At 57.1% G+C, this 26,087-nt stretch overlaps 10 protein-coding genes across 10 annotated transcripts; 5 read left to right on the top strand and 5 right to left on the bottom strand.

Annotated features, from left to right (window-relative positions):
- Nucleotides 1–801: 801 nt before the first annotated feature.
- L226DRAFT_615970 (uncharacterized protein) lies at nucleotides 802–7,832 on the bottom strand. The gene is made up of 15 exons (XM_067686846.1): nucleotides 7,602–7,832; nucleotides 7,404–7,552; nucleotides 7,088–7,354; nucleotides 6,964–7,036; nucleotides 6,669–6,913; nucleotides 5,523–6,612; nucleotides 4,754–5,470; nucleotides 4,474–4,687; nucleotides 4,100–4,425; nucleotides 3,924–4,051; nucleotides 2,928–3,864; nucleotides 2,740–2,876; nucleotides 2,055–2,690; nucleotides 1,344–1,998; nucleotides 802–1,285 (listed from the first exon to the last, which is right to left on the bottom strand). Exons 1-15 carry the CDS (start codon nucleotides 7,735–7,737, stop codon nucleotides 855–857), a joined length of 6,141 nt encoding a protein of 2,046 aa, XP_067531431.1. The 5' UTR covers nucleotides 7,738–7,832; the 3' UTR covers nucleotides 802–854.
- Nucleotides 7,833–10,076: 2,244 nt separating this feature from the next.
- On the bottom strand, nucleotides 10,077–11,270 carry L226DRAFT_514144 (clathrin light chain). The gene is made up of 4 exons (XM_067678401.1): nucleotides 10,913–11,270; nucleotides 10,721–10,848; nucleotides 10,515–10,667; nucleotides 10,077–10,462 (listed from the first exon to the last, which is right to left on the bottom strand). Exons 1-4 carry the CDS (start codon nucleotides 11,225–11,227, stop codon nucleotides 10,249–10,251), a joined length of 810 nt encoding a protein of 269 aa, XP_067531430.1. The 5' UTR covers nucleotides 11,228–11,270; the 3' UTR covers nucleotides 10,077–10,248.
- Nucleotides 11,271–11,373: 103 nt separating this feature from the next.
- On the top strand, nucleotides 11,374–13,387 carry L226DRAFT_538673 (CoA-dependent acyltransferase). Its single transcript, XM_067681543.1, has 4 exons — nucleotides 11,374–11,602; nucleotides 11,670–12,291; nucleotides 12,344–12,366; nucleotides 12,422–13,387. The coding sequence occupies exons 1-4, from the start codon at nucleotides 11,460–11,462 to the stop codon at nucleotides 13,176–13,178; spliced, it is 1,545 nt and encodes a 514-aa protein (XP_067531429.1). The 5' UTR covers nucleotides 11,374–11,459; the 3' UTR covers nucleotides 13,179–13,387.
- L226DRAFT_615966 (DUF21-domain-containing protein) lies at nucleotides 13,330–15,873 on the bottom strand. The gene is made up of 14 exons (XM_067686845.1): nucleotides 15,673–15,873; nucleotides 15,523–15,617; nucleotides 15,433–15,473; nucleotides 15,356–15,376; nucleotides 15,265–15,303; nucleotides 15,167–15,212; nucleotides 15,097–15,106; nucleotides 14,870–14,958; nucleotides 14,612–14,817; nucleotides 14,500–14,555; nucleotides 14,364–14,445; nucleotides 14,204–14,310; nucleotides 13,948–14,142; nucleotides 13,330–13,886 (listed from the first exon to the last, which is right to left on the bottom strand). Exons 1-14 carry the CDS (start codon nucleotides 15,849–15,851, stop codon nucleotides 13,508–13,510), a joined length of 1,545 nt encoding a protein of 514 aa, XP_067531428.1. The 5' UTR covers nucleotides 15,852–15,873; the 3' UTR covers nucleotides 13,330–13,507.
- A 187-nt stretch (nucleotides 15,874–16,060) lies between these two features.
- On the top strand, nucleotides 16,061–18,175 carry L226DRAFT_469694 (S-adenosyl-L-methionine-dependent methyltransferase; the record flags this gene model as incomplete). Its single annotated transcript, XM_067676238.1, has 6 exons — nucleotides 16,061–16,433; nucleotides 16,575–16,792; nucleotides 16,846–16,915; nucleotides 16,972–17,186; nucleotides 17,240–17,304; nucleotides 17,356–18,175. 6 exons carry the CDS (start codon nucleotides 16,061–16,063, stop codon nucleotides 18,173–18,175), a joined length of 1,761 nt encoding a protein of 586 aa, XP_067531427.1.
- A 276-nt stretch (nucleotides 18,176–18,451) lies between these two features.
- On the bottom strand, nucleotides 18,452–20,324 carry L226DRAFT_469507 (phosphatidylserine decarboxylase; the record flags this gene model as incomplete). The annotated part of the gene is made up of 6 exons (XM_067676227.1): nucleotides 18,452–18,709; nucleotides 18,776–18,936; nucleotides 18,997–19,561; nucleotides 19,626–19,859; nucleotides 19,930–20,099; nucleotides 20,147–20,324. 6 exons carry the CDS (start codon nucleotides 20,322–20,324, stop codon nucleotides 18,452–18,454), a joined length of 1,566 nt encoding a protein of 521 aa, XP_067531426.1.
- Nucleotides 20,325–20,491: 167 nt separating this feature from the next.
- On the top strand, nucleotides 20,492–22,431 carry L226DRAFT_492593 (tyrosyl-tRNA synthetase). Its single transcript, XM_067677394.1, has 6 exons — nucleotides 20,492–20,622; nucleotides 20,676–20,696; nucleotides 20,750–20,830; nucleotides 20,883–21,223; nucleotides 21,286–21,891; nucleotides 21,957–22,431. The coding sequence occupies exons 1-6, from the start codon at nucleotides 20,505–20,507 to the stop codon at nucleotides 22,116–22,118; spliced, it is 1,329 nt and encodes a 442-aa protein (XP_067531425.1). The 5' UTR covers nucleotides 20,492–20,504; the 3' UTR covers nucleotides 22,119–22,431.
- A 290-nt stretch (nucleotides 22,432–22,721) lies between these two features.
- Nucleotides 22,722–23,789, top strand: L226DRAFT_222042 (uncharacterized protein). Its single transcript, XM_067673005.1, has 4 exons — nucleotides 22,722–22,886; nucleotides 22,944–23,209; nucleotides 23,277–23,668; nucleotides 23,724–23,789. The coding sequence occupies exons 1-3, from the start codon at nucleotides 22,778–22,780 to the stop codon at nucleotides 23,538–23,540; spliced, it is 639 nt and encodes a 212-aa protein (XP_067531424.1). The 5' UTR covers nucleotides 22,722–22,777; the 3' UTR covers nucleotides 23,541–23,668; nucleotides 23,724–23,789.
- On the top strand, nucleotides 23,550–25,021 carry L226DRAFT_538669 (uncharacterized protein; the record flags this gene model as incomplete). Its single annotated transcript, XM_067681542.1, is given in 6 exon segments — nucleotides 23,550–23,668; nucleotides 23,690–23,813; nucleotides 23,880–23,999; nucleotides 24,286–24,409; nucleotides 24,635–24,855; nucleotides 24,866–25,021. 5 exon segments carry the CDS (start codon nucleotides 23,550–23,552, stop codon nucleotides 24,841–24,843), a joined length of 696 nt encoding a protein of 231 aa, XP_067531423.1. The 3' UTR covers nucleotides 24,844–24,855; nucleotides 24,866–25,021.
- A 20-nt stretch (nucleotides 25,022–25,041) lies between these two features.
- L226DRAFT_538667 (uncharacterized protein) lies at nucleotides 25,042–25,825 on the bottom strand. Its single transcript, XM_067681541.1, has 2 exons — nucleotides 25,772–25,825; nucleotides 25,042–25,716 (listed from the first exon to the last, which is right to left on the bottom strand). The coding sequence occupies exon 2, from the start codon at nucleotides 25,634–25,636 to the stop codon at nucleotides 25,418–25,420; it is 219 nt and encodes a 72-aa protein (XP_067531422.1). The 5' UTR covers nucleotides 25,637–25,716; nucleotides 25,772–25,825; the 3' UTR covers nucleotides 25,042–25,417.
- Nucleotides 25,826–26,087: the final 262 nt, after the last annotated feature.

Genomic DNA, 26,087 nt, shown 5'->3' with positions numbered 1-26,087 from the left:
CGTCGAGATCTCGGCGAGGTTCGAGAGGGAACGCGACCGGAGACATCGTTAGGCTGAAGAAAGGGTGGCCCAACCCGTGAATAGTACTTCGTCCCGAACTGGGGACTTTGCGAGTTGTATGATAGAGTAGACTTTCCGAGATTCGTACCTGATAGTGTATGAAGATGCATACTGTTTCACCATGTCTCGATTTTGATTATTTGTTAGCCATGCCGCGACTGTCCCATGAAGCTTGAAGACAAGTACTGCGAAACACTGCTTGAAGAAGTTGTTACGACTACTTATTATTTGGAAAAGTGAACGAGTGTGGGGGCTAGTCATACCCCTTGTTTGTTCGCCTTGCGTATTGATGCCGTTTCGTGAACTTTGCAAAGCCGTGGGCACTAACCGCACCTCCCGGGCCGGGACGGACCCAGCCTCCGAGATCAAAATCTCAACCGGCAAGAGAGATCAGCCTTGTCGGCAACGATCTCAGGTCCTCGCTCGACACTCCTCCCTCTGTCTCTCCATATATTCTACCCTAGGGCAAAACAGACCACCATATCTCCAGATCTCGAGCTGCCGTACAGATCCGGCGACGCAGGCGAACCACTTTAGTGAGTCGTGGAGGACGACGTAAACACGCTGAAACTTTCAGGGAAACGGTATTGAAAGCCAAAAGAAGGCGGCAACTTGAACATGAGAACTCGAGATTCAACACCTAGCTTTGCTGTGGGGAACGAAGTAGTAGGGGAATAGGTAAGATCCGCCGAACTGTTAACCACCGTGGGCGGCTATTCGTCTCACACATTAGCGGAACTTACTGTCACTTTAACACGAGCGACGACTCTCGCATAAATATGAGGTATGTACACTCACACATTCTCCGCCAGGTTTATGGTAACCTCTCGCCTAGCCCACTCGCCCACCGGACTGCCCTCTACACCCACGACGGATCTCCAGACCAAGAGTCGGCTGGTGATTGCATCCCACGCCTGAGTCCGCTCCGGCAACGACATCGACACTCTCCACATCGCTTCCACGCATTCTCCCCATACCTCCATTGACGGCAAAGATGGAGCGTCGAAGAGATGTTGGGAATGATGAAGCTTGACAGATGCTTTGTCACCGCCGTCCGGTGGGATGACCGAGCAAGATGTCGGAATAGGGACGTCTTTCTCGAGCTCAATGAGCCAATGGACACTGCGTGCCAAGAGTGCGGGAATGTGCGCGACGGGTTTGCCAGGAAGGAGGGAGACTCGAAGCAGGACGGGCACGCTCGCGACGAACACGTCTTGCGTGCAAGCTATACGGGCGAATTTATCATCAGTACACTCGCTGGCTCTGGAGGCAAGAACACATACCAGGATGATGCAAGATTGTCCGCAGACATCGTGACGCCACAGCGCACCACTCGCCATTCGTTGCAGCTTCCATCTTTTCCGCACTTACGACCGCAAGGATATTTTCGAGGATCCTGACCCAAGCGATGGCCTCGTCGCCACGCATCGTCTGTACTTGCATCTCGATCCACGAAAGCAACGCGTACCGCAGGACGAGCGAGGCCGTTGCGCGTGCGTTGCACGTCACGTTTGCGAGAACCTCCAACACGCCGCGGCGTAGTACACGGTCCCGCTCTTCGCTTTGGAATAGACTAGCCAGCAGGTCCCAAGTGTGGCGCCTCTTCAAAATCCTCCATTCCTCGTTCCCGACAATGCCGTCGCTCAAGAAGCGGACGATCCATGCGCGTTCCTTCTTCCAGTCATCCGACGCACTGTATAACATGCCATACAGCATGGGTACATCAGACGGATCGAGCGTCGGACGTTGCAGGAGGAAGCGGGCCGTAAGGGGATAGATGAAGTTCGAAGGGTAGAAGACGCCGCGGAACGCATGCGCCAGCAACAGAGTGGTGTATGCTGGGAGGCGAGGTGCGTCGTCGGACAGTGTGGAGGGCGTAAGGTCCTTAAGAAGATTCAGGATATGCAGCACATGAGGTTTCTCTTGCACGTCTGCGTTCTGCACGACTATCATCAGCACGGAGTCTATTTCCAAGCGAAGCTAAAGCAGCTTACCTCGAGAGCGCGATATATTGCTGCGACTTGCGCCCATGCCGCTTCACGTAGCTGGTCATCCTTCGCCGACAGGGCGCGCAGGACGAGGCTGACAACGTTGGTGCGGAAGAGCTGCACCCAGTCCCATGCAGAAGAAGGCGCGCTATCCGCCAACACCTGCGCAGTGAGCAACAGGACGAACACGGGATCATACGTGCCATCGTTTGCGAACTCATGGCTCTCCTCCATTTGTGTGAGCTTCCGACGGTCGGGATACTCGAGACACGTCTTGAAGACGCGGCTCGGATCCAGACTTTGGAGGGCCTCCAGTGCGTTGCTCGAAGTGACGTCGGCAGCAGTGGACCACTGCGCGAACAATGTCGCCACCGAGGTTTTGCGTGTGGTCTCGAAAAGCTGGAAGATGGACAGTATCCTCATGTCCGCGTGGCTGAGCGAGCCCCCGTATATCTTCCGCAGCGGCTCGATGTGACTTGGCTGGCAAGTGTTCGCCGGGTGCAGATGGAACAAAGTATGCAAGAAGCGCACAATCTCCTCTCGGGGAGAGAGCGTCTCGGTGGATGTCGTAGTCGCCGCACAGTAGTCGTAAAACTTGGCATGCTGGACCACAGTCTGCAGGAATCGGTTGACTGTGACAGGCTATACTAGGGGTGAGTGCAGTCCGTGGACCTTAGTAGCTGACGCGTACCTTGAGGTGCGTGGACGCCGCGAGCAAGCGTGCAAACTCCACAGCTTCCCCACTCGACATGCGGTCTTGTATCACCGCAGAGATGACCGGCTCAACAAGATGGCTCTTTACAGCGACCTTCGCATCTATGAGTGACCCTGCGACAAGACATGAGTTACGGAGTCTATGAGCCGATGATCTGCACATACCTAGACTGAGAAGCGTCCGACGATCATCGTCAGACGAGCTCTCACTTTCCGCGAAGTGTCGTACTGCCCATTTGAGACCAAGGTCGAGCAGCTCCTCAGCTAGGGGACGCGCGTCGGAGCCGATTTGCTGGAATACATCGGTTCCTAGGAGCAAGACATATGGGCGAAGTTGCTCTGGGTTCATAGATGCGACCTCCTTGCTGAGCATCTTGAGACACTTGGCCCGATTGTGCGAGGAAGCGACCATCGAGACCACGCATCGACAAGCCTTGAGAGAGACTTCGCGAGGATGCCACGCCTCGATCACAACCTTGACAAGTCGCGTGAAGTGAGACTGAGGCAAGTTTCCGGACTCGTCGACATCGAGAGTGGAGTCGTACAGAGCAAAGAGTAGCTTCACGAGATGTGCCGTACTACAGCTCTTTGATGCGGGAGACTCCAACCAATCCATGACTGGGGGGCGCGCTGAACGCTGTCTGTACAGCAAACTCGTGACAATGTCGACAGTAGCGTCCGACAAGATTTCGCCGGAGAGGAGACGTTCGATTCCGATGGAGGGCGCAGGCTGAAGACGAAGTGACCATCGCTTGTCAACCGAGGGGGCCAGAGAGGCTACATTCCATTCGGAGAACATCGGCGGCGGCGGGAGGAACCCGTCGTGAGCCAGGGGTAGAGCGCCTTGCGTCGCGGAGGCAATGAGTGAAGTGAGATGAGATGACTCTGGGACATGTGCTTGAAGGCGGCACAGGAGCGGAAGGGCGTGAGCCGTTGTATCAAGCTCATGAGAGAGCTTCTTGGAGGATATAGCGAGGATCTCAACGATGATCTCGCGAGTTGCAGCCGCACTGGAGTGGTCGGCCCGCTCTGCAAGATAGTCCAACAGGCTGACCACATCTTGTGCGTGCAAGTACTTGAACCACATCAGTGCAGTGTCGCGCTGTATACATCACGCATGAGCTCTTGTAGCATCAGCATTGCAGGTGTCTGAACACGTACTTGATCCTCGTCTATGTTGTCGAGAGACTCACGTAGCACGGAAATCCATCGAGCGGTCATGTCAGCGAAGAAAGAGGCGATATCTTCCCCACCAACTTCGTAAACGGCTCCCAGGAGCTTGTCCAGCCCTATGAGAATGTAAGAGATAGCTCGAGCAAGTCAATACACATGCGTACCTGTCCTCGCAACATGGCTCAGAGAACGACTACACAGGGATTCTATCGTGTCAGAATCAACGCAAATTGTGGCAACATCCCGAACGTCGACACTGCCAAGGTTCCGCAGTGTGACGACGACATCCGCGAGCACCAACAACCAATCTCTGAGTGCTTCGTCCGCGATAGCAGGGTTCGATAGCCTATGCAAGATGAGCCGGATACCTCGTTTGACGGCGGCGACATCCGAGGAGCGACGGACGAGGCTATCCACCAGGACCTCCAGAGACGCTTTGGGGCGAACCAGTCCATGAGTACAGTGCAGGAAGAACGTCTCGAAACTGACTCTGCAAAATCATGAGGCGCTATACATGCTAATTGAAGAGGACACATACTCGTTCGCCATGCGTGGATAACCATCGGGCAAGTTTGCACCCTCCCAGAGCGACACCGCACGAGGGTCAAGGTATTGACAAAACTCCTTTAACGCCGGTTTGTGCAGCTTGTCTAGCGATTCCAGCAGTCGAGCGAGGTCGGAAGTGCTAAGCGATGGGCCGGTCAGACGCAGCCAGTCGACGACCTCGTACGCCTGGGCTTTGTTAGGACCCACTGGTGATGATAATTCCCTGTCAGCACAAGGCTCCCCAAGGTAACGCAAGTCGTAACGCTACTCACATTCGGACAGCTTCTGCATTGTTGTCACATACTTCTCGACGGCAGCCGGAGTGGGCCGGTCCTCGGGTGTAATGGGACTGTGCAACTGCTCCATTGAAGACGCCAAGAGAGTGACCTCCCGTCGAATAGCAGCGTCCACACTTTGCGACTCTGCCACAAGCGTCTGGCCCTCCACAAGACCACTAACCCTCCGAACCAAGGCCGAGATGAAACCAAGGTCGCCAGTCTTGCCTACCAGCAGCACGAGCAACTTGCGCGTGTACGTGAACAACGCGAGCGCATCTGAAGGAGTGAGCAGCTTTCCGCAGAGCTTTGCGCCTAGCTGCTCTACAACGGTCGCGAGCAACGGACTCGGGAACGCCTCTGGCCGTGTCCCAATTGCCGACGCGTCTCCGTCGATCGTCGAGTATGCCGCTTGGAGCTCCTCGACGTATTTGTACGGCGTCTTGACGCATCTCTGTACGCAATCGTCGAGGAACGCGATCACGCTGTCGCCTTCGTCCATCAGCGGCGTTCCATCCGGAGCCTTGGCGTCCGGAGAACGCTGAGTCAGGGGAAGAGAGTCGAGCCATAGAGTGATCTCGTCCGGATCGTGTTGGAACAGGACCCCGGGCGCGAGGATGTGACGAAGCAGGGCTACGATCGCAGTCCGCACGGCTGGCACAGCCGTGACAATATATGCCTTGAGCAATATGTAAAAGTTGCCGTGTTTCGACCCTATGAACGTGTCAGCCTACGAATGCCAGTTTGGATACAGCGCGAGTATTACCTGACTTCCCGGACCAAGTGAAGTGTTCGCTTTCCCTGAGCAGCCTGAGTACATGCAGTTGTCGCAAAGTGTCTAGTCCGGCCGTCGGTGATGAAGACGAGCCTTGAACAAGCATGTCTTCAATGGCCTGGAGGAGCTTGCCTGCGTCGAAGCGTGCTTCTGCGACCACAGAAGGAAGTAGCTGATGGTACAGCCAGAGTAACCGGTGTGCGCTCTCTGCCAGCAGGGCAGTCCGCGTAGGGTTTGGGGCGCTCTGCTTCTGATTCTCCTTCGGCCGATCTTGATTCGCAGTAGCGGGATCGTTGTAACGCTGGGAGAAGCCGACGATGACCTGGAAGTCAGGCACTCGCTTGCGCACCTCCCGCTCAACCTCACGTCCGCGTCGCGTCCACAAACCATCATCGTCTTCTTCGAGCGCTTTGGCCACCTGCTCGAACGCACGGACGACCTGTTCGTACTTTAGTAGGCACTTCGCCAGGGCAAGAGCCGATGCATGCTGGACAAGAGGGGACGCAGACTGCAACCCGCGAGATAAATGCGTCTTCATGTGTGCAGTAGGAAGGATGTTGTCGACGATGGTGGAGAGGGGTGGAGGTGAGGGCCGGTAGAGTGACGTGCTGGTACTTCCACTCTCAGGGAGGAAGAACGATGTCGCCGGGACAGGAAGCGACACCACGGCCCCGAAAAAGGCGATGTTCGCAAGCCATTTCGAGGACAAGCGCGGCTCGAGGGCGAGACCCGCAGAAGCCCAGTACCCAGACACAAGTTCCGGACAGGCCGACAGGATCTTGAGGGCGAGCTCCTGCTGACGAGGGTCCTCGTTGACCTTTAACGTCTTCACGACATTGGCAAGAATCTTGTTGTAAATCTTGCCTCCCTTGGTGGCATCGACCTCAGTGCGTCCGTCGCCCGCATCTCCGACATTACGTTGTTCTTCGTCGGTTTCGCGCGGATACCAACCCCTGTCAGCGAAGCACAAGCCAACTCCCGGGCGACTACACAGTGCCAGCAGGAAATGGTGAACCACATCGGCAGGTACTGATTCTGGATCCTGACCTTCAGGGGCATTTCGTTCGTACAGACGCAAGAGCTGATGCCGAGGTAAGCTCGGAATTAGCCAGACACTTTGGGTGGATCAGCACGAACCTGTGACAATGTGGACTCGCTGAACACCTGGATCTTCAGCGTGCGCTTCAGCTTGGGGTCGGACCAGAGTCCGGACCAGCACACTTCGAGCACTCGTCTTACGACCGAATATGAGTCTTGCCAGAGTCCCTTGAAGATGGACGTGAAGGCGTCCCGATGTTGCTCCAGAAACACGACTTTCACGGAGGACGGACTGGTATTGTCGACGAAAGAGAGGATGAACAACAGATAGAGTGTCCGTATGTCTAGAGGACCCGTCAGAGACCTTTATGAAATTGAGCAAGAGAAATCTCACCTGGCCTCGCAAGCACATCGACGTCCTCTCCGCCTTTTGATTTTCTTCGCATATGCAGCAGCTTGGGAAGAGACTAACCGACGGGGGTCAGAGACTGTGAAGCTATCCTAGTTAATGTACGCACCTTCGTCTCCCATGCAAAAGCGTCCAGGACAGCTTTACGTTCTCGTCCACTACCATAGTTGGTCAAGCTGTTGAAGAGCTTCAGCGTCGCCAGAACGAGGTCAGTGTGCTGTCCAGCAAGGTACTGGTTGAGGTATTGCGACGACTGCTGTGAGAGAAGAGCTCGGAGGATAGGTTGCGCATGAGCATGGTAGGTGTAATGGGTAGACAAGATATTGATGAGAGCTGACAGCAGGCCGACGATGACTGTCAGTAGGGACGTTTGCCTCTATTCACGACGTTAGACAGAGCGTATGAGATGCAAGTGCATCGCGTACCGCATTCGCGCCTTCCCAAACAGAAAACAGCTCCCCAGTTCCAGGGTCCTCGTCGAGCCAAGCCTTGGCGAGAAGCAGACGTTCGTCGTTAGCCTGGACAGGCGGCTCGCTTGGCTTGACGGTGAGTTGGTTTCGGAGAGCAGTAAGGCCTGCAAGACTATGAAGACTTGGATGACTTGGATAAATCGACACGCTCACCTTCCAGCAGCCCAGCCTCACTCTGCGCCTTGAAGATACGCCTGATCTCCGAAGCATCTTTATATTGGTAGGTGTGCGCTGAGGATGGCTCGACCTTGCGTTTCTTGTGTGGGGGAGGCACGTCGCGGACGGGCATCCTGAGATTGAGCTGCGGGCACCAAAGTAGTGTTTTGCTGATTTCACTTTACGAGACAGCGTGAAGTCTAGTACGGAGACGAGGGGGGAACTGCGAGCTGCTGCAAAGGACGAGCCGCCGGCCAAGCTTGCACGCGCGATCGAAAATGATTTGACGCTCGCAAAGACGCCCATACGCACCCCGGTACGCGGTCACATGCCTCATTCACGCGCACGGCCAAATGAACGTGGTCATAGTATGATAGGACACCCTAGCGTCCTGAACGCGAGCTGGGAGTGCCATTAATACGGTCCACCTTCCCAATCTTTAATCTCTTCCTCACCCAAGCATTCAAACGTCAATTAAGGTAACGCAGCGGAGCGTGAACATAAACAATCGGACTTGAGACTGAAATATCGGACTTTGAACTGCTCCTCCTGCTCCCTTGTCATTCCTCCTGTCTCTCACTATTTCCTCACTTCGTGGCCATACATCGACACATCCAGTTCAATCACGTCGATTGAAGTCATGGTCACTGCGAAGCTCTCAGTGACTACTGCTGTCAGGGACGGCAGTCACCTCTTCGCCGTGCTTGATAGCAGAGGCTTCTTTGAGCGCCGCGAGTGTTGCAGCTGCCCGAAGCTTTGCACGCTCCTCGCGACGAATGGCCCGTTTCTTCTCCTTCCTCTTCTTTTTGTGGAACTGTGCCTTGGTGAGGCCATCGGCGAGAACTCGGCCGCTGCCCTGCCCCATCGGTATACGGTCAGGCGTCGGAGTGGCACTGGAATATACAGCCACACGAAGCTGCGGTGGCATGTCGCAGATGTCATGCTTAGGCGCGGGGAGAGGAGCAGACGCTTGGCGTTCCACTGGAACAGGCAGGGTTAGTGATTGAGGGAAAGCTTTGCCGCTATTCTTACCTTTACTATCACGGTAGTCCTCTGGGGTAGATACGGTACCGTTGTCCTCATTCCCCATGGCACCATTCGTTGCCGCAAGAGCACCGTCTTCCAGAACCTCATGCAAGATAGCCTTCACATTGACCGGAACAGGGGGCTGGAGAGGAACTCCAGCATCTGTATCCCGTGGGGGCAACGCGGAGCCAGAACGTGTCTGTGCGTAAATGCGTGGGCAAGTTGCTTATGGCAGTTGGGGAAAGGATATACCTTGAAGATGGATGGGCAAGAGCCTATAAAGGGGAGAGGGTACTTGTTCATTGCTTGTAGGATGCGAATTACACAAGAGACCGTCGCGACTCTCCAGCAGCATGCTGTCCGAGTTCCAAAGGCGGACCCCGCGTGTACATGACGGTGGTATTCAAGAACACGTACCAAGTGATCCTGATGTAGCCATTGGTCCGGATATGTTCTTGAATACGCGCCGAAAGACTGGAGATAGGTAATTGGGTCAGTGGGAGGAGGAGCTGCCAACGATACCAGCGCAACCTTGAACAGGGCCAACACGATCATGTGACTGGCTCCCGGGCCAGGACATGCATATACCTCTATTGCGTCAGCCCCATCCTCCGTCTAAGCATTTGCGAGCTCTCCTACATACATGCATCTCCTCAGGCCTCAGCCGTCACCTCGCACATCTTTCGGAAAGGGCTTGCCAATTTGGGTCTTGAGGTTAGTGAGTACTGAGAGCGATAAGCGGTATTGTGCCCCTTTGTGGGTATACAAAGAACGAAGCAAAGCAAGATGAGGAGGACGGAACTTTCTGAACGCGGTTGCGAATCCCAAGTGATAGAGCTACCGTAGAGTAAGTGCCTGCGCTCCAAACATTCATCCTGCCTCGCGGGTTGACGCGTTGACGTCTAGTTCAGTAGCACGCACATGAACGGTGAGTATAGGGCGTGCAAGCTAGGATAAGAAAAGCCTGCAATTCGTTCTCGATAGCATTCTCTGTACTGACGCCCTGCGAGGGACCGATTGCATCGTATAGGTATATGATGCAGGCTACACTGGAGTTACATCTAATCACGCCTATTCCGCATCCGCTGTTGCATCCGAAACGTATGGACCGCGATGCGTAAAGTTAACCACCATGTGCAGATAGTGATCACCGTGCTCCGAGGGATGCAATGTTCTACTCTGGTCCCCGGCCGCTCTCACACAAAGGACGCGACTCGGGAGGTACGAGAAAATATAAGCAGCATTGCAGAGGTGCCCCGAGGGTATAGCGTTGTCTCTCTCTTATACTCTCCTGATCAGCACAGCGGACACAGGTAGAATTGGCACCGCTCAGTCACCAGCATCGCGTCCATACACAAGTGGAGAACCGTGAGCAGAATCACGTCAGTTTGGAAGGGCCGTCAGAACCAGAAGTCCAAGGTGCTCAGTGTTTAACGCAAACACGTTGCATGCAAGCAGTCTGCTTTTGTCTACTGATGGCTTATTCTCCTGGACGATGCCAACCAATTCCCAGTCATGCCTCAAGACCGGCTGAAGCAGTCATGGACTAGTCGCGGTGTGCGCAAAATAAGGTATGTAAAATAGTCCAATCCGATGTACTCTACAACTCACAGCCCGACTAGTACCCAGCTGCGCCCGGAGCAGCATCGCCCTCGCGCTTGAGACGGAGAAGGACCTCCTTGAAGCGCGTGAGGTCCGTCGCACCTGGGCCCGTCCGCGCGATGGTCTTGCTCTGCGAGTTCTCGAGCTCGATGATGGTGCAGATGCGCTGCCAAGTGGTGCCCTGAGAGAGCGAGGCCGAGAGGTCGGCGAGGAACTGCTCCTCATGCTCCCTAACGTATACGGATGAGAAGATGGAGGGATAGAAACGAAGGAAACACGCACTTGTTCTCGCGGATGTTGCGCTCCTTCTTCGCAGAGTACTCCTCGTAGAACTGGTCAATGGCGCGCTCGGCCTTGCCGATGGTCTCTTGCCGCTTGGCTTTTGAGGCCTCGTCGCGGGCCTTGATCTCCTCCGCCTGTTTCTCCCGCCATTGTCTGCGCATACGAAATTAAGGCCGTGGTAGCAACATATGCTGAATGGGACGTACTTGATGACCTCCGGCTCCTCTTCTTCCAGTGATTGGTTCAGGATCGGGGTGGAGGAGTATGCAGGCTGGGGCGCGAATGTGGGAGTTTGTCCGAAGAGAGGCTGCTGTGTCGGGAGAGGGGGAACTTGCTACGTGCGCATGGACAACGCTCATTGAGCAACGATGGCAAGCTGCTACAGACAGAACGCGCACCTGGGGCACCTCAATGTCGGGGAACTCGCTCTCGAACTTCTCAATCTCGTCATCTCCGGTAACCTTGACCTCGGTTGAGTGTGTCTGGGGCGGGGTGCTGAAGTCGTCAAAGGAGAAGCTGCCCGAGGAGCTGAGTGGGGGCGCGGCGGGAGGGACGGAGAGGTCCCCGGAGCCGTCAAGCGAGATTTCGGGGAAGGCAGAGGCAGCGCGGTCAAAGTCCATGTCGCCGCTAGCGGTCGCAAAGGTGCCGCCGGTGGGCGTGCCAAACTCGTCGCCGAGGACGTCGCTCTCGCGCTGCAGGAAGTCGTCGGTCATGTTGGGGCTGGCGTCGGGGTCGTCGTTGTCGTGGTCTTGGTCGTTGTCGCTGGCACTCTCGGTGGACGCGCTATGCGGCCAAATACGGGCAAACAACGCGGGGAGACAGGCGCCCGATGGCGGGGCTCATGTGAGCAGCGTCGCCCGGATCTTCGACGACGCCCAATGTTATATACGCGGCGGTGGCTGCCTTGTCTGCATCCCCACCACTTCCACCACCAGTCCCTGCCCGATGTTGCTCAGACGTCCCGTCGCGTTCGCCCACCGGTCCATCCCCCGCGCGCTCTTCCACACCTCTCGCGCAGCCTGGGCACTCAAGCACTTTAAGCTCGCAGATATTGGCGAGGGCATCACAGAGGTCGAGGTCATCAAATGGTTCGTGGCCTGACGGCATGGTGAGCTTTCCACCGCCAGACCACTTCTTGACCCTCGCAACACGCAGGAACATCAAGCCCTCCGCTGCCGTGCACACCTTCGACCCCCTCTGCGAAGTCCAGAGTGACAAGGCCAGCGTCGAGATCACCAGTCCCTTTGACGGCGTCGTCAAGGAGCTCCTTGTGGAGGAGGGCCAGGTCGCCAAGGTCGGCCAAGACCTCTGCACGATTGAGGTTGCCGACGACTCTGCCGCCGCTGCAGAAGAGGACGTGCAGTCCTCCCAAACAACAACTCCTCCAGATGAGCCAGTGCAGCACCCTGATGCTCCTGTTCAGAAGTCTGCGCCAGAGCAGACGCACCCGCGCCCTCCGACGCGTCGACCGCACCCTCTTGACCCTAACGTACCGCAAGAAACGCGTGCCCCCGCCTCTGATGGCCATGATGTACTTGCCGCGCCATCGGTTCGCCATTACGCGCGTAGTCACGACGTAGACCTCAGTAAACTTGCGCCGGGCAGTGGTAAGGACGGCCGCATAGAAAAGCGCGATATAGACGCGTTCCTGCAGGGAGGTGCGAAGCAAGACGCCGCCTCTCATGCGGCATTCCATCCAGCTGTCTCCCAGGACGGCCAGGATACCATTGTGGAGCTAAGTCGTACCAGACACAACATGTGGAAAGCCATGGAGAAGGTCAGTCAGCTCCCCATGAAACACATGTGTTGCCCACTGAACTGCGAAACAGAGCCTTGCCATTCCACAGTTCACGTCAGTCTATTCCGTTCTCCAACTCATCTACAACATTGCTAACACGATACAACAGGTTCTCGACCACCCTTGACCTCACAGATCTACACCACATGCTCCCCACCCTCAACTCCCATATCCCCACGCACTACCTGCTGCCCTCTCACCAGCCAACTCACGACCCCGTCATCTCCCCCGCCTCCTTCCACACGCCCCCCGCAACCCCATCCGTCCCGCCAAGCGCACACTACACCCGCCTCACCTACCTCCCCATCCTCCTCAAGACCCTCTCCCGCGCCATGCTCGCCTGGCCCCTCTTCCGTTCCTCAATCACTCCATCCTCATCCTCTTCTTCCCCCAAACCAACCCTAACCCTCCGCCCACACGCCGACATCTCCATCGCCCTCTCCACCCCCACAGGCCTCTACACGCCCACCATCCCCTCCGTCGACACCCTCTCCATCTACACCCTCGCCGCCCGCCTCAAGCACCTCTCCCACCTCGGCCGCCAAGTCCCCTGCGCCCTCACCCCCGCCGACATGCCCAAGCGCGGCGGCACCCTCAGCGTGTCCAACGTCGGCGGCATCGGTGCCGTCGACTCCGCCGCGCCCGTGCTCGTCCCGGGGGGCGGGGTCGCCATCGTCGCGATCGGGCGTGCGAAGTGGGTCTGGGACGTCGACCGCGGCGACGGCAAGGGCGAGCGGCGGCTCAAGGTTGGCGTGAGCTGGTCTGCGGACCACCGGGTCGTGGAGGGTGCTGAGATGGTTGCGTTCATGGAGACCTGGCGGAGCTGGGTTGAGGCCCCGCAACGGCTCATCGCGGACAGTGTGTGAGGGTGTAAATAAGCGAGGAAGCAAGGAAAGGGAAACACTCGCAGTATACCTCTCGTGCCAAGGACTGGACCGGATTGTATTATACCATACCGTTACGCTGTGGGATCTCATGGAACGTCAATGCTGCGCTCAGAGCCAGAGCGCCCTTCTTCACTAGCTACAATAAATATCCATTCCGCCATTCCGATGCTATTTAACAGACCGAGCTCGAGCTGACAAATGTCCAAGACGAGCACGAGTCTTTTGGCCGCACGGTGCGCCTCCATCCTCGTCTGCGTGCGCTCGGCAGATATGCAGCGTCGCAGCAAAGGTCGCAGGCCCAGTTCTAACTAGTGTGCATCCCCGTCCCCCGCAGACTCCTCCTCCACCTCCAGCAGCCTATCAGTCTCCTTGACTCCCTTCCCTTCTCTACTCCTACTCCTCTCCCGAGCCTCGCTCACACCGGCGTTATCCAGGGGGCTGCCAACGAACAGGGTCCCATATGATGGGTTCTGGGGGACGCTGTTCGGGCTCAAGGTTGAAGTAGCCCTGAGATTCGAGGGCTGCTTGGGTGTGGATGCCAACAAATTCGTATTCGTATTCCGATTCGGTCCAGGGCCACCGGACGCGGTAGGCTGGAGATTCGGGTTCGGGCTAGCAGGGTGCGCCGTGCGGTCACCGCTCTCGGCGTTGAAGGAGTTCGCGCGACTTACACGGTACTCAATGATGCTGTTTGTCAAGATGTTCGTCAGCACTTGGTTGGTGCGTGGGTGCAGAGAGGAGAGCTCACCCTTTCATGACCGCAGCGTTCCTGGCCCGGCGAGCGCTCCGTTTTGAGACATTATCTTCGTACCGGTCTGTCTCGTCGACGATTTCCTCAGAGATGATCTCTTCGATGATGTCTTCCAATGTGATGACCCCCATGGCACCGCCCTCGACACCCGGCGTGCGACTGAGCAGGAGCAAGTGCGCACGACCGGTTTGGCTGCATATATAGGTCGGTTTATAATGAGTAAGTTAGTCATACGAGACGTAATGGAACGCACAAGTAGTCGAGTGCTTGGAAGCAATTTATAGTCGGGGGCGCTTCTGGCAAAAGCAAGAGCGGGAAGTCTGACACAGGGATAGCCGATGCAGGATCATATACCGACAACTGAACCCAAGCAACGGTCAGAACTGTCAGAGGTGAAGTAGGACCGCACTCACCATCTTTACCAGGAGAATGCCGATGAAGGTCGTGGGATGGCCAGGCTTGTGCACTGGGATACGCGAGTAACCGCTGCGCAAACTGTAGGGGAACAGCAGTGAATAGTGATCTACGCTGGGGGACGGCCAAACCTACAGCCAGTTTACAGTGTCATGGTCGAGAATGCGGTCAGCGCTGATAGTAACCACGTCCTGGAACGTTGGCGGTTGAGCCTCTGTCGTGTCCATCCATCTCACGACACACATACCTCCATGGGAGTCATAATCTGCTCGACCTTCTTATTGTTGAGCTCGAGAACACCGTTGAGAATGCTGATTTCGTCATCTCGCAGAGGTTCCTCGCCCTGACGGTGGAAGGCGAGGAAAGACTTGAGCTCGGCTTTCTTGTAAGTGTGGGTTTGGCTGTGGCCAAGGACATAGTCAAGAAGCTTGGCGATGGGCCACGCAATAGGGGCTACAATGCAAGTCAGCACAACATACACATAGTAGGAAGACGAGCGACGAACCAAAGATATACATCATAGCACGAACGATAGGGACACAGAGTGCACCTATTGAGAGACCGTAGCGGACACTGGCGGCCTGCGGAATGATTCTGAGACGAGCACGACGCGAGCAAATCAGACAGGATGTGCAGGCACCGAGGCATGAACTTACTCGCTATAGTTAGCCCGGGCAGCGGTGGCAATGAAGGTCAGTCGACATGGACATCCACGATGATGTCATTACACACCCGAAGATGACTGTCGCACATAGTATACAATGAGGACGGAGAGTAGACGTGAACAAACGAACACACGCACCAATCATGGCAGTTGAGATGGCTACAGCAGCGAAGCCGCCGCCGAGCTGGAAGTATGGTCAGCGGAAGCGAGATGGAAAGGAATTGAGCTGAACGTACAGCACTGTCCAGGAAGATGGGTAAACTCTCGTTCACGATCTGCACAATCCGTTGTAGATCCAGCCGAGTGCATTGGTAGGATAGTACGTACGACGTTGCCGAGGAGGAGAACCTTGGGAACGGGAGTGTGAGACGGAAGTGGCCCGGGACACAAGAGGAGACACGCACGACAAGGACCCAGTGGCGACCCTGGGAGAGCAGACTCAACACTAGAAAGCAGTGAGGAGACACGCGAGCGCACAACGAATCCCTACATACCCTTCTGGGCATTCTTGCGCTCTTGGGGGTCATCGGAGGATGCGGAGAGTACACGGAGGTGGAGTTCGTCGAGACCCATCAAGCCGAGGGTCAATCTGCGCGAGGGCAATTGAGCGACGCGCAGCAACAACTGAGAGAGACGCAGCGCACCCGGCGAAGACACCACCGGCAAGCACGAGGCCTATACTGACGATGAGCTTGTACCAGAACTCGGGAGAGCCAGGCTCCTCGCCGGGGTCGTCAGCCTCGGGGGCGTGGGCGAGGAGGGAGTATATCGTCGGAAACGCATGAGCAGGCGATACGAGGGCCAGAAGGAAGGGGGCGAGCATTGCTGGGAGAGGCTTGGGCTGGAGACGGGGGTTAAGAGCATCTTCGCTGGGCGAGCCAAGCGGCGCGTCAGTGGCTGCGTCACGTGCGTCGCGTCTTCTGCCCGCGCGCGAACAGCCGCCCGTGTATGTTTTCTGTCCTCCGAGTGTTTCGTCTCCGCTGCTTTCCTCTGCCCCCTCGCCGTCCACCGCGCCCGACAGCTCTGTGCACGATGGCCAGCACACACCCCCGCTCCCGCTCCTCGTCCCCCGCAACAGCATCCGCGCACCCCGAGAAGAAGCCTCGGCTTGATATCTCCCCAGAGCCTGCCGAGCCCCTCGAGATCCAAGACGCTCCGGCCGACTATCAGGCCCCGCCCAGCGCACCCACAAGCAAAAAGAACGCAAAGGGCAAGAAAAACAAAAGACTCCAGCGCCGCGCTCCCGAGCCCTTCTCGTCAGACGACATTCTCACCCGCGAGGTCATTGCGCTCCTCGGCCAAGACTATGTGCAATCTCTCGTCGACCAGAAGCTCGACTGGGACGCGCCATTTGAGCAATTTGCTCACCTGGACCTCACCGTTGCGTGTATATCGCCGTCCACAGGTCCGTTCTCTTCGTGTCTGCGCATGCCAAGAGTGATGTCCCCCTCCGCCTTTCTCCGCCCATCTGCCTACCCCGCCTCCGAACTGCCACTCAATTCCACTTCTCCAGACATCCCCTGATCGCTCTTCCTCCCACAAACAGGTGAATCCCTCTCCATAGCGCAGTCCGGCGACCGCAAGTGGGTGATAGTCACTCCCCTCTCTCTCCCGGGAGAACGTATCCGCGCCCGCGTATACAGACACGCCCGCCTCCACTCCCATGCCGATCTCCTCGAAGTCCTCGAATCCAACTCGGAATGGCGCGACATGTCCCGTGTACAGTGCCAATATTTCGGCAAGTGTGCCGGCTGCCAGTATCAGGTTAGCTCACCACCACTTGCGGGCCTTGGCACACTTGCTTATCATCTGCCAAGATGCTCTCTTACGAGAAACAGCTCGAACTCAAGCGCGACACCGTCATCCAGGCGTACAAGAACTACTCCGGTGCGTTCCGGACCACCATACCTTCGCTCGAGCATGGACGAACATATTCCACACAGGCATCTCCCCGGACCTAGTACCGACTATAGGACCGACAATTGCGTCCCCGTTACAGTACGGCTACCGCACAAAACTCACGCCGCATTTCCAAGGCCCGCCTCATTCTCTCCAGAAGGCGTGGAAGCGTGGTGAGGCACCGGCCATAGAAGACAAGCCGGACTGGCTCAAGATCGGCTTCCATGCGGTGGGTACGCGCAACGTCATGGACATTGAGGTAAGGTAAAGGTTGTTCAATACGAATCGCCCGCCTCTAAACCACGTTTGCAGGAGTGTCCAATAGCAACGCCAGTGATCAACAAGGCCCTTCCGGTCGTGAGGGATACTGTTATCAAGTACTCGCTCGTCCTCCTCGAAGCCCGATGCATCGACTAACGTCTAGCCAGGAACATCACCAAGTACAAGCGCGGCGCCACCCTTCTCCTCCGAGACTCGCTACCGCTGCCTCCACCTGAGGCGGAAGCAGACGGCGCCGCCGCAGACCCGTCCCCGTCCCCGTCCTCAAGCATCGCAGCAGAGCACGATGGGCACATCTGCGTCACCGACCAGAAAGGCACCGTTCGCGAGCGCGTCGGCGACATGCTCTTCCAGTACACCGCCGGCACCTTCTTCCAGAACAACAACTCCGCGCTCGTCCCGCTGACCTCCTACGTCCGCGACGCCATCTTCCCGTCCTCCTCTACCAGCACACCCACCGCGCCCGCGCCAGGCCCAACGCACCTCGTCGACGCCTACTGCGGCAGCGGCCTCTTCTCAATAATGCTCGCCCCCGCCTTCTCAACCGTCGCCGGCATCGAGCTCTCCGCCGAGTCCATCCGCGCCGCCGAGCACAACGCCTCCCTGAACGCGTCCTCCCTCCCGACCTCCTCCATCTCCTTCATGTCCGGCGACGCCGCCAACATCTTCGCGACCGTGCACAACTTCCCGCGCGCCCAGACCGCGCTCATCATCGACCCCCCGCGCAAGGGCACCGACGCGCGCTTCATTGAGCAGATGGTCGCCTTTGGCGCCAGCACCGTCGTCTACGTCTCCTGCAACGTGCACACGCAGGCCCGCGACGTCGGCATGATCCTCGCGCAGAGCGCCGCGCACGCCCAGACAGAGGCCGGCGCAGGGAAGCGGTACGTCCTCGAGAGCCTGTGCGGGCTCGACTTGTTCCCGCAGACGGCGCACGTCGAGGCGATTGCCGTCCTGCGGCTCGTGTAGATGCTAGAGGCCGTGCGTGGCGTTGCCGTAGCTCGTGCGGTGGTCATTAGGGTCTAGTATTGTACATGCCGAGTTGAATCGAATCGAGATGGGGATGCGTGGGGCTAGAACCAGAGGAGGGGTGTCCGCGTCCATGTCCATGTACTACTAGTGTAAGTATGCGGCGAAAGCAAGATCAGGTTGAAGTGTAGGTAAGGCTCAGGCAGGCAGGTGGGGCAGGAGTCCAGACTCCGTGCTCTACGTGCGTAGGTCTAACATCGTTCTACGACTCGTAAATCACTGCGACGACCGCTCCGTCGTGACGTCCCCAAGCATCTGGCCGACCTTGACTTTTTGCCCCGCGCTTACCGCAAAGTCAAAGTCGTGCGGCGCCTCGAACACAAGCACGATCGTGCTGCCCAGGCAGAACCCGCCCATCTCGACACCCTTTGGAAGCGGCTGACCGTTGAGGATGGGCGACGCGCCAGAGTAGACCGCCTCTGTGAACGTGCCTACGGGGTGGTCGCGCCGCTTGCCAACGTTTGTGCGGAGCGCCTGCGTGTTGGAGGAGGTGTCAGCATCTGTTCTTGTACCTGTGCAGGAGAAGGGACCGGGTCGTACCTTGTCAAAGTTGATCTTGATGCTTCCGACATTCGTCGCACCGACGGGGACCATGCTGAAGAAGCCGTGCTTCCAGCGGCCGAGGAGCGCGACACGCTCATTAAGCACGAACAGGTTCTCGAGCCGCTTAGCCATCCACGGCGAGACGGAGAACAAGTCGCCTGCGCAAGATGTGTTCGTCAGATTGAATTCCAGGCAGTCCTCGTCACGTCATTACATACCAACAAAGTGTCGTCTGCGTTCGACGACCCATGCCGTAGGGCTGTGGAAGCGGTGGTAGTCGCCAGGGGCAAGATAAATGACGATGAAGAACGTGTTGTTCCCCGGCTTGGTCCTCACGCTTGTGAAGCTGTCCCTGCGGACCGCCGTGGGGCGAATGCCAACCTCCGTCGCCATGCTCACATCCTCCGCAACGGTCTCAGATATATATTGATCGCGCGGCACGGACGCGTCGATACGTTCCCCGTGCTTCTTCGCGGCCGTCTGTGCGGTCTCGTCCGAGTATGCGGGAGTGTCGACGACGGGAGTCGAAGCGCCAGAGGACGAGGGCGTGGAGGTACCGAGTAGTTCCTGAAGACTGTACTCGATGCCGTTGATTTCGGCGAAGTGCTTGTGGTTGACCTCCTCCATGGTGTGCTCGGGGAACTCGATGGACGTCGGAGCTGGAAAACCCGGGCGGGCGACGCCGAGGAGAGCATCAAGGGAGTAGGTACTGCCCTTGACTTGCTCGATACGGCCATCCTTAATGACGCCAAAGTGCAGCACACGACCATCTGCAGGGCTCACCTGGTCGTGTGGCCGGTAAACACACGTGATGCGAAACGAGCGAGACAAGAAGAGAAGCACGTACCAGGACTGCGTCGGCAATAGGACGCGCACCGTCCTTGAGTTTGCGGTAGAAGAACTCGCCGAGACTGGCGTATTGGGTGAGGTCTTGTGGATCAATCTCTTCGAGATTACAGCCAAAGATGCTGGCGTATACTCGAAAGCCGATGGGACGCAACCAGACGGGGAGCTCGAGGGAGTTGAGGTAACCCCAGACGCGAGAGAGGTTGCGGAGAGGGAGCGCGCCAATGACGTGAACCTTAAGTAGGACAGCCGAGCTGCCAGGTCAGCGCACGACCGAGGCGAGAGGACAGCGAACAGGAACGTACGTGCCAGGGACCCTTGAGCTTGATGACCTCGTGGCCGTCCTCGTCGACGACAACCTCCCGCGCAGTAGATCTTTTGCGGTATTGGATGACGATGAGGAGGAGCGCACCAGCGGCTACGGGGAGAGGATACCACTTTGTGGGAGTGTTCTGCCATGCCTCGACGAGCCTCCCTGCAAGACGTGTTGGCACATGGCCACGGAAAGGAAGATAGACTCACTGTATAGCGGTATGTGTGAGCCCGTGGAGTTGTCATAGTTGTTGCGTGATTCCTGGGAGAGGAAGCGGACGGTCGAGCGGCGAATGAACGCGCCCGAGCGTGCGAGGTGGCCCTTGAAAGCGTGTCTGCGGGCGAAGAGGGAGGAGAAGGGCGAGGAGTTGTGCTGCGTGAACTTCATCCTGCGTCGGGCCAGCGGGCACTCAGACAACCATGCCGGGAGGAGGAGGAGAAGGAGGACGAGGACGAGGATGAGGTGCCCGAGGTGCAGCGGCACGCGCTCAGATCTCAGATCCAGATCTGCTATAGATGCCTTCATCTCTCTGACTCCCTCCGCCATCTTTCTCTCTCTCCTCCCACCATGGCCCCCAGTCCAGACGATACCTACCAACTCATCACCCGCCAGCTCCAGGAGGTCCTCGGCGGAGACATCATCAAAGCCATCCTCGCGGAGGGCAGGACACCAAAATGCTACTGGGGTGCGTCCGATCAGTCCATAACTCTAACTACTTTCCCTCATCCTCTCCGCCAGGAACTGCTCCTACCGGAAGACGTACGCGATCATCTCAAACCTCTCACGTGCACTCGTATTCAATGTGATCACAGCACACATCGGCTACTTTGTCCCTCTCACCAAAATTGCCGACTTCCTCCGCGCCGGCGTAGAAGTCACCATCTTGCTCGCTGGTGCGTACCCATCTCCTCCTCACTGTGACACGCGCCCACATCCACTACGCAGACGTGCATGCGTTCCTGGACAACCTCAAGGCTCCCCTAGAGCTCGTCGCGCACCGCACGCAGTACTACAAGAAGCTCCTTCTCGCCGTCTTCAGCTCCCTCGGCATTCCCACATCAAGGTTGCGCTTCGTAGAGGGTTCCTCCTACCAGCTCTCCAAAGAGTACTCTCTCGACAACTACAAGCTATGCACCCTCGTCAGCGAACACGACGCGAAGAAAGCCGGTGCAGAGGTTGTCAAGCAAGTCGACAGCCCCCTCCTCAGTGGGCTCCTCTACCCCGGCATGCAGGCCCTCGATGAGCAGTACCTCGGCTGCGACTTCCAGTTCGGCGGTGTCGACCAGGTGCGTTCCGCTCTCTCTACTCTCTCTACGCCTCACTCCCGCTCACCACTTACCCTGCCCAGCGCAAAATCTTCACCTTCGCCGAGCTCTACCTCCCGCGCCTCGGCTACGCAAAGCGAGCCCACCTCATGAACCCCATGGTCCCCGGCCTCGGCGGCGGCAAGATGTCTTCTTCCGACCCCAACTCCAAGATCGACTTCCTCGACCCGCCCGAGGTCGTCCGCAAGAAGATCAAGAACGCCTTCTGCGAAGAAGGCAACGCAGCCGAGAACGGCGTCCTTGCCTTCGTCAATGCTGTCCTCATCCCCATCTCCGAGCTCCGTATCGAACGGCTGCAAGGCAAGACGGGCGCGGATGCCGACGAGGGCGCGTCTGCCATCGGGGACCAGACGCCTTTCGTGATCGAGGGCGCACCCGAGGGCACAGTGTTCTCTATCCAGCGCAAGGAGGAGTTTGGCGGCTCTCTGCACTACAAGTCCTTCGAGGAGCTCGAGGCCGACTTCGTGGCGAAGAAGGTCCACCCGTTGGACCTGAAGACAGCCGTCGCTGCTTCGATCAACCGCCTCCTTGACCCGATCCGCGCCGCATTCCAGGAGGATGAGGAGTGGAAGAAGACGGAGAAGCTCGCCTACCCTGATCCCAACGCGAAGCCCGAAAAGAAGAAGAAGGTGCGTACTAAGTCTCTCCGTTGCTGCGCTATAAAGCTCAGAATTGACATACTAAATGCTTGCAGGTCAAGGTGTACCACCCGCCACCACCTGGTAAGGGCAAGAACGCGAAACCCGCCGATGCGGCTGCTCCTGCGCCAGAAGGTCAAGCGGCACCTACCGCTCCCACACCTGACGCAACAGCGAGCACCGCAGCACCGGCCGCGCAGGAACAGTCGACTTCATGATAGTTTAGAAGAAGTGTCAGCAGATGTACGTAGATGTATCAGTAACGATGTTACCTGCTTTGTATAGGTCTCGACCATAGCAGAGTGCAGAAGTGCGCGGCCGCCGTCCCCGAACACACAGGATCTCAAGTTGTCAACTTGGCGCTGCGAAGGAGAGAGAACGACGTCTCCATCGCTCTCCCCTTCTGATCGCCTCCAGTAATCCGCCGCCTTCGGACCTCAAACGCGGCCGCAATACACGGATCATATCCTCAGATCATATTGACGAGTGGCCCCTGCGATGACGATCGAGGTGGGGCGTACTTGAGGCGTTATGGGGCGAGACGCGTCCCTTCCACAGTTGATCGATGCATCACTGCGACTCTGAGGGAGGTGGTGGTTGATATCAGAGGACGTATGTAAGTGTTCCTACATTTTGTCGGCGATTACTTTTGGACTCAACCGCTAAACCTAGCTCACAAAACAGCTTTGGTGGTACCGGTAGTCAAACCTCGACTCATCCGCAGCCAAGCTGGCTGACAATGCTCATGTGCGCAGGCGCTACAGGACATGAATCCAAGTGTATCATTTTGCAACACGTGAACTGCAAGCAACCTACGTACATGATGCTGCGTGCTCTCAAGCGTCTCTGAGCGTCATGTACCATCGATTCACGAATCATGTCGTTGCCAAGGCAGCAAGGCTCCTGCTTCCGTGTCCGCTCGAGTGCCCAGCATCTCTCTTCCCTTTCAACCACCACGTCCACCACGTCCCCCATGCACACGTGTTGTAGGAATCTGGTAGTACAAACATCTTCAGCGGAAATATTGACTCAGATGCCCTCAGATGTATCGGTGTCTGACCATCGTCGAAATCCTCAAGATCATCTTCGAGCTCATCGATGGACACGACTACGCGGAGGGCTCTCGCAGAGCAAGTGTCGCACAGAGAGTGCCCTTCGTACTCTTGCTACGCTTGCATGCACCTGCAATATGTTTAGGGAAGTTGCTCAAGATGTGTTATGGCGCGAAATTCCAGACATCTTCGTCCTCGTGCGCTACCTCCTTCCGAGGGAAACGGTCCGGGAATACAGAGCGTCTGAACACACCCTGGTGAGGCCATCTCGCGAATGACATATGGCATTGCTTGGACCGCTAGGTTCTCACTATCGTTCTCCAGTACTTGACCTCCACGGCGACGGACGCGACATGGGACCGCTTGGACAAGTTCATCCCCCGCATTCGATCCATAGGGAGACGATTGCCCTACCTCGACGTTGAGAGATGTCACCTTGATGGCTACACAGTGTTAGAACCACTAGAGGCCTACCTGGACAGAAACCACGGGGGGTCATTCCCAAACCTCACCGATGTCGTCTTCCAGTATCATTGCACAACGGAGAAATTGGCGTGGGCCGAGGTGGGGGCTATTAGTTCCAGCTAGGTCCGAATCATGCGGTCATGGGCTCGTCTCTTCGCATCCTCTTCGCGCAAGGTCGGCGACCAGATCCGTGTCCAGATCTTCTACAGCACGACGAAGGACTGCACCGCGGTGCAATGGCTGGGTAAGGAGTGAGTCTCCCTTCGAATCAGTCGGTGGTCCTACATTGACGTGATTCACATGCAGGCAGACGCAACCCCGTTCATGTTCAGCCAAGCTCAACCAATCTACGCGCGGAGCATGGCGCCTTTGCAGGACTCGCCTTCGGTCAAGATCGTATGTTTCTATTGCTCGCTTGTGCACGAGGATAGGAGACCTCATGAATTATTTGTATTTCTGTAGACGTACAACGCGAAGGTCGCGTGTGTCCTCCCCGTCTTGCTTTCCGCTATCCGTGTCTCTCCTCCTTCGGACGGCCCCGCACATATTGGCAAGGACGTTGTTGCCTATGAATACAAGCAGGTCAGTTGTTGCGTTCTCGTTCTCGCCGAGTCCTTGCCTAATCGCATATCGCCTGGACAGCCCGTTCCGATTCCCCCATACCTCATCGCCATTGCCATAGGCAACCCCCGCTATCGCGCGCTGCCCAAGGTCGACGGCAAGGAGTGGACGACGGGCGTGTGGGCCGAACCCGAGCTCATCGACGCGGCGTACTGGAAGTTCAGCGAGGACATCGGCAGGTTCGTGCACTGTTCACTCGTGTATGCTTGGGTAACGGGAGGCTTACTCGCGGTTGATGGTGCCTAAGTTCCTCGCTATCGCGGAGAAGATCTTCCGGCCGTATAGGTTGGGGCTGTATGACCTTCTTGTTCTTCCTCCGTCGTTCCCTTACGACGGCATGGAGAACGCGTGCCTTACCTCCCTCACACCCAGTACGTGGACGACAAGGGAAAAGTGAAGCCTCACTCACCTGATTAGAACAGCTCTCCTCACCGGCGACGCACACTTGTACGTCGGATATTCGTTCTCTGTAAGCGCATTCTCATGTGCCATATTCACAGGTGGAAGTTGTCGTACACGAACTGACACACTCCTAGTTCCGTAACGGTGTAACTTATGTGTGGCGGCTCATACTCCCGTCCATGCTCTCATGACAGACTCTCGCAGACAAGCAAACTCGACGCACTTCTGGCTCAAAGAGGGCTGGACGACGTACATCGAGCGTCTGCTCCTGCAGCTCCTGCACACGCCCGCCGACCGCGGGTCCTCGTTCCTCATCGGGTACAAGTCGCTGCAAGACGCGTTGAAGCAGTACGAGGAGAACCCCAAGTACCAGCGGCTCGTGATCGACTCTGAGACAGGCTAGCCCGACGACGCGTACAGAACCATCCCGTACGAGAAGAGTGCGAACGTTTTTCTGCACCTGGAGCGCATGCTGGGGGGGCTTGGACGTTTTGTTGCTGCTGTATATCTCCATGTCCCGCTCTGTCAAGACACGGAAGGTATGATCGATGAGAAGGTTGTCCGGAAGCTCAAGAAGGGCGCGGCCATCGTCAACACTGCACGACGAAAAGTCATCGACGAAGCCTCGATGATCCGTGCGCTCAGCGAAGACGGTCACGTAAGTTGTCCACAAAGTCTATGCACACAGAATGCTCATGATGGCATTTTCACTTGGGTGGTGCTGGGCTGGATGTCTACCCTAACGAGCGGGAGGTCAATATCCAATCCGCGCCTCCTCGAGTTCCCGAACATGACGCGCCGTGGACGCTGCATGAGAAGTTCCTACGCACAAGACTGATTGACTTCGTCGCCACCGACGAGGGCACGTCATCGACCCGGATTGTGATCGGGACCATCAGAGGTATATCGGATATGACCCAGTGAAGAGTCTCCGTAAGTCTCCATTCGGGCTCATTCAGAACTTTGACATGATTGCGTCAGGATACGATGACGAGTCGCGCGCTGCTGGCAAGTAAAGCAATCCCCATGCGGCGGACGAATACGACAACGCCGACGCCGAAAGCCTCGGTCGCAAGAGGCCTAGGCTTCATGGACACACCCCCCAATTTGCGGAAAAGAGGCAAATTCAACAACGGACTGCCACACAAAGCCCTGGATTCTACTCTGGACCAACACGTCATGGGCAATACCGCCATCACGGCTGCGATTGCGATGCCGACTGACGCAGTGCGGACAGGATGCCAGCTTCTCAGACAAACTCAGACAAACTCAGGAGGTGAGCATCCGCTCCGAAATGCATACCCGAATGACATCTGCCGCACTCCCGCCAGGGCGAAAAGAGATATAAGGCGTGCGTTGGGCGCACTTCAAGCTATCACAACACAACACACAGATGCACCTCATGGAGACTCCATCTTACACTCCTCTCTGCTCGGACACCACGACGTACCCGTGGCTGCCCACCGAGCTAGTCTCGCGAATAATCGAACACGTCTGGTACGAGCCGCAATCTGGAGACGAGCGCAGCGCACTCTTGAAGACGCTTTCCGCTGTCAACAAGTCCTTCCTCGCGCTGTCCATGCGTGTGGCCATGGAGGACGTCAACCTCTCCTCCCCCCAAGACGCAGACAGATTCTGTCGCGCACT

The sequence above is a fragment of the Lentinus tigrinus genome (assembly GCF_003813185.1).
Source record: "Lentinus tigrinus ALCF2SS1-7 unplaced genomic scaffold L226scaffold_34, whole genome shotgun sequence".
NCBI classification, from domain to species: domain Eukaryota; kingdom Fungi; phylum Basidiomycota; class Agaricomycetes; order Polyporales; family Polyporaceae; genus Lentinus; species Lentinus tigrinus.
This window is presented reverse-complemented; position numbering and strand designations above follow the sequence as displayed.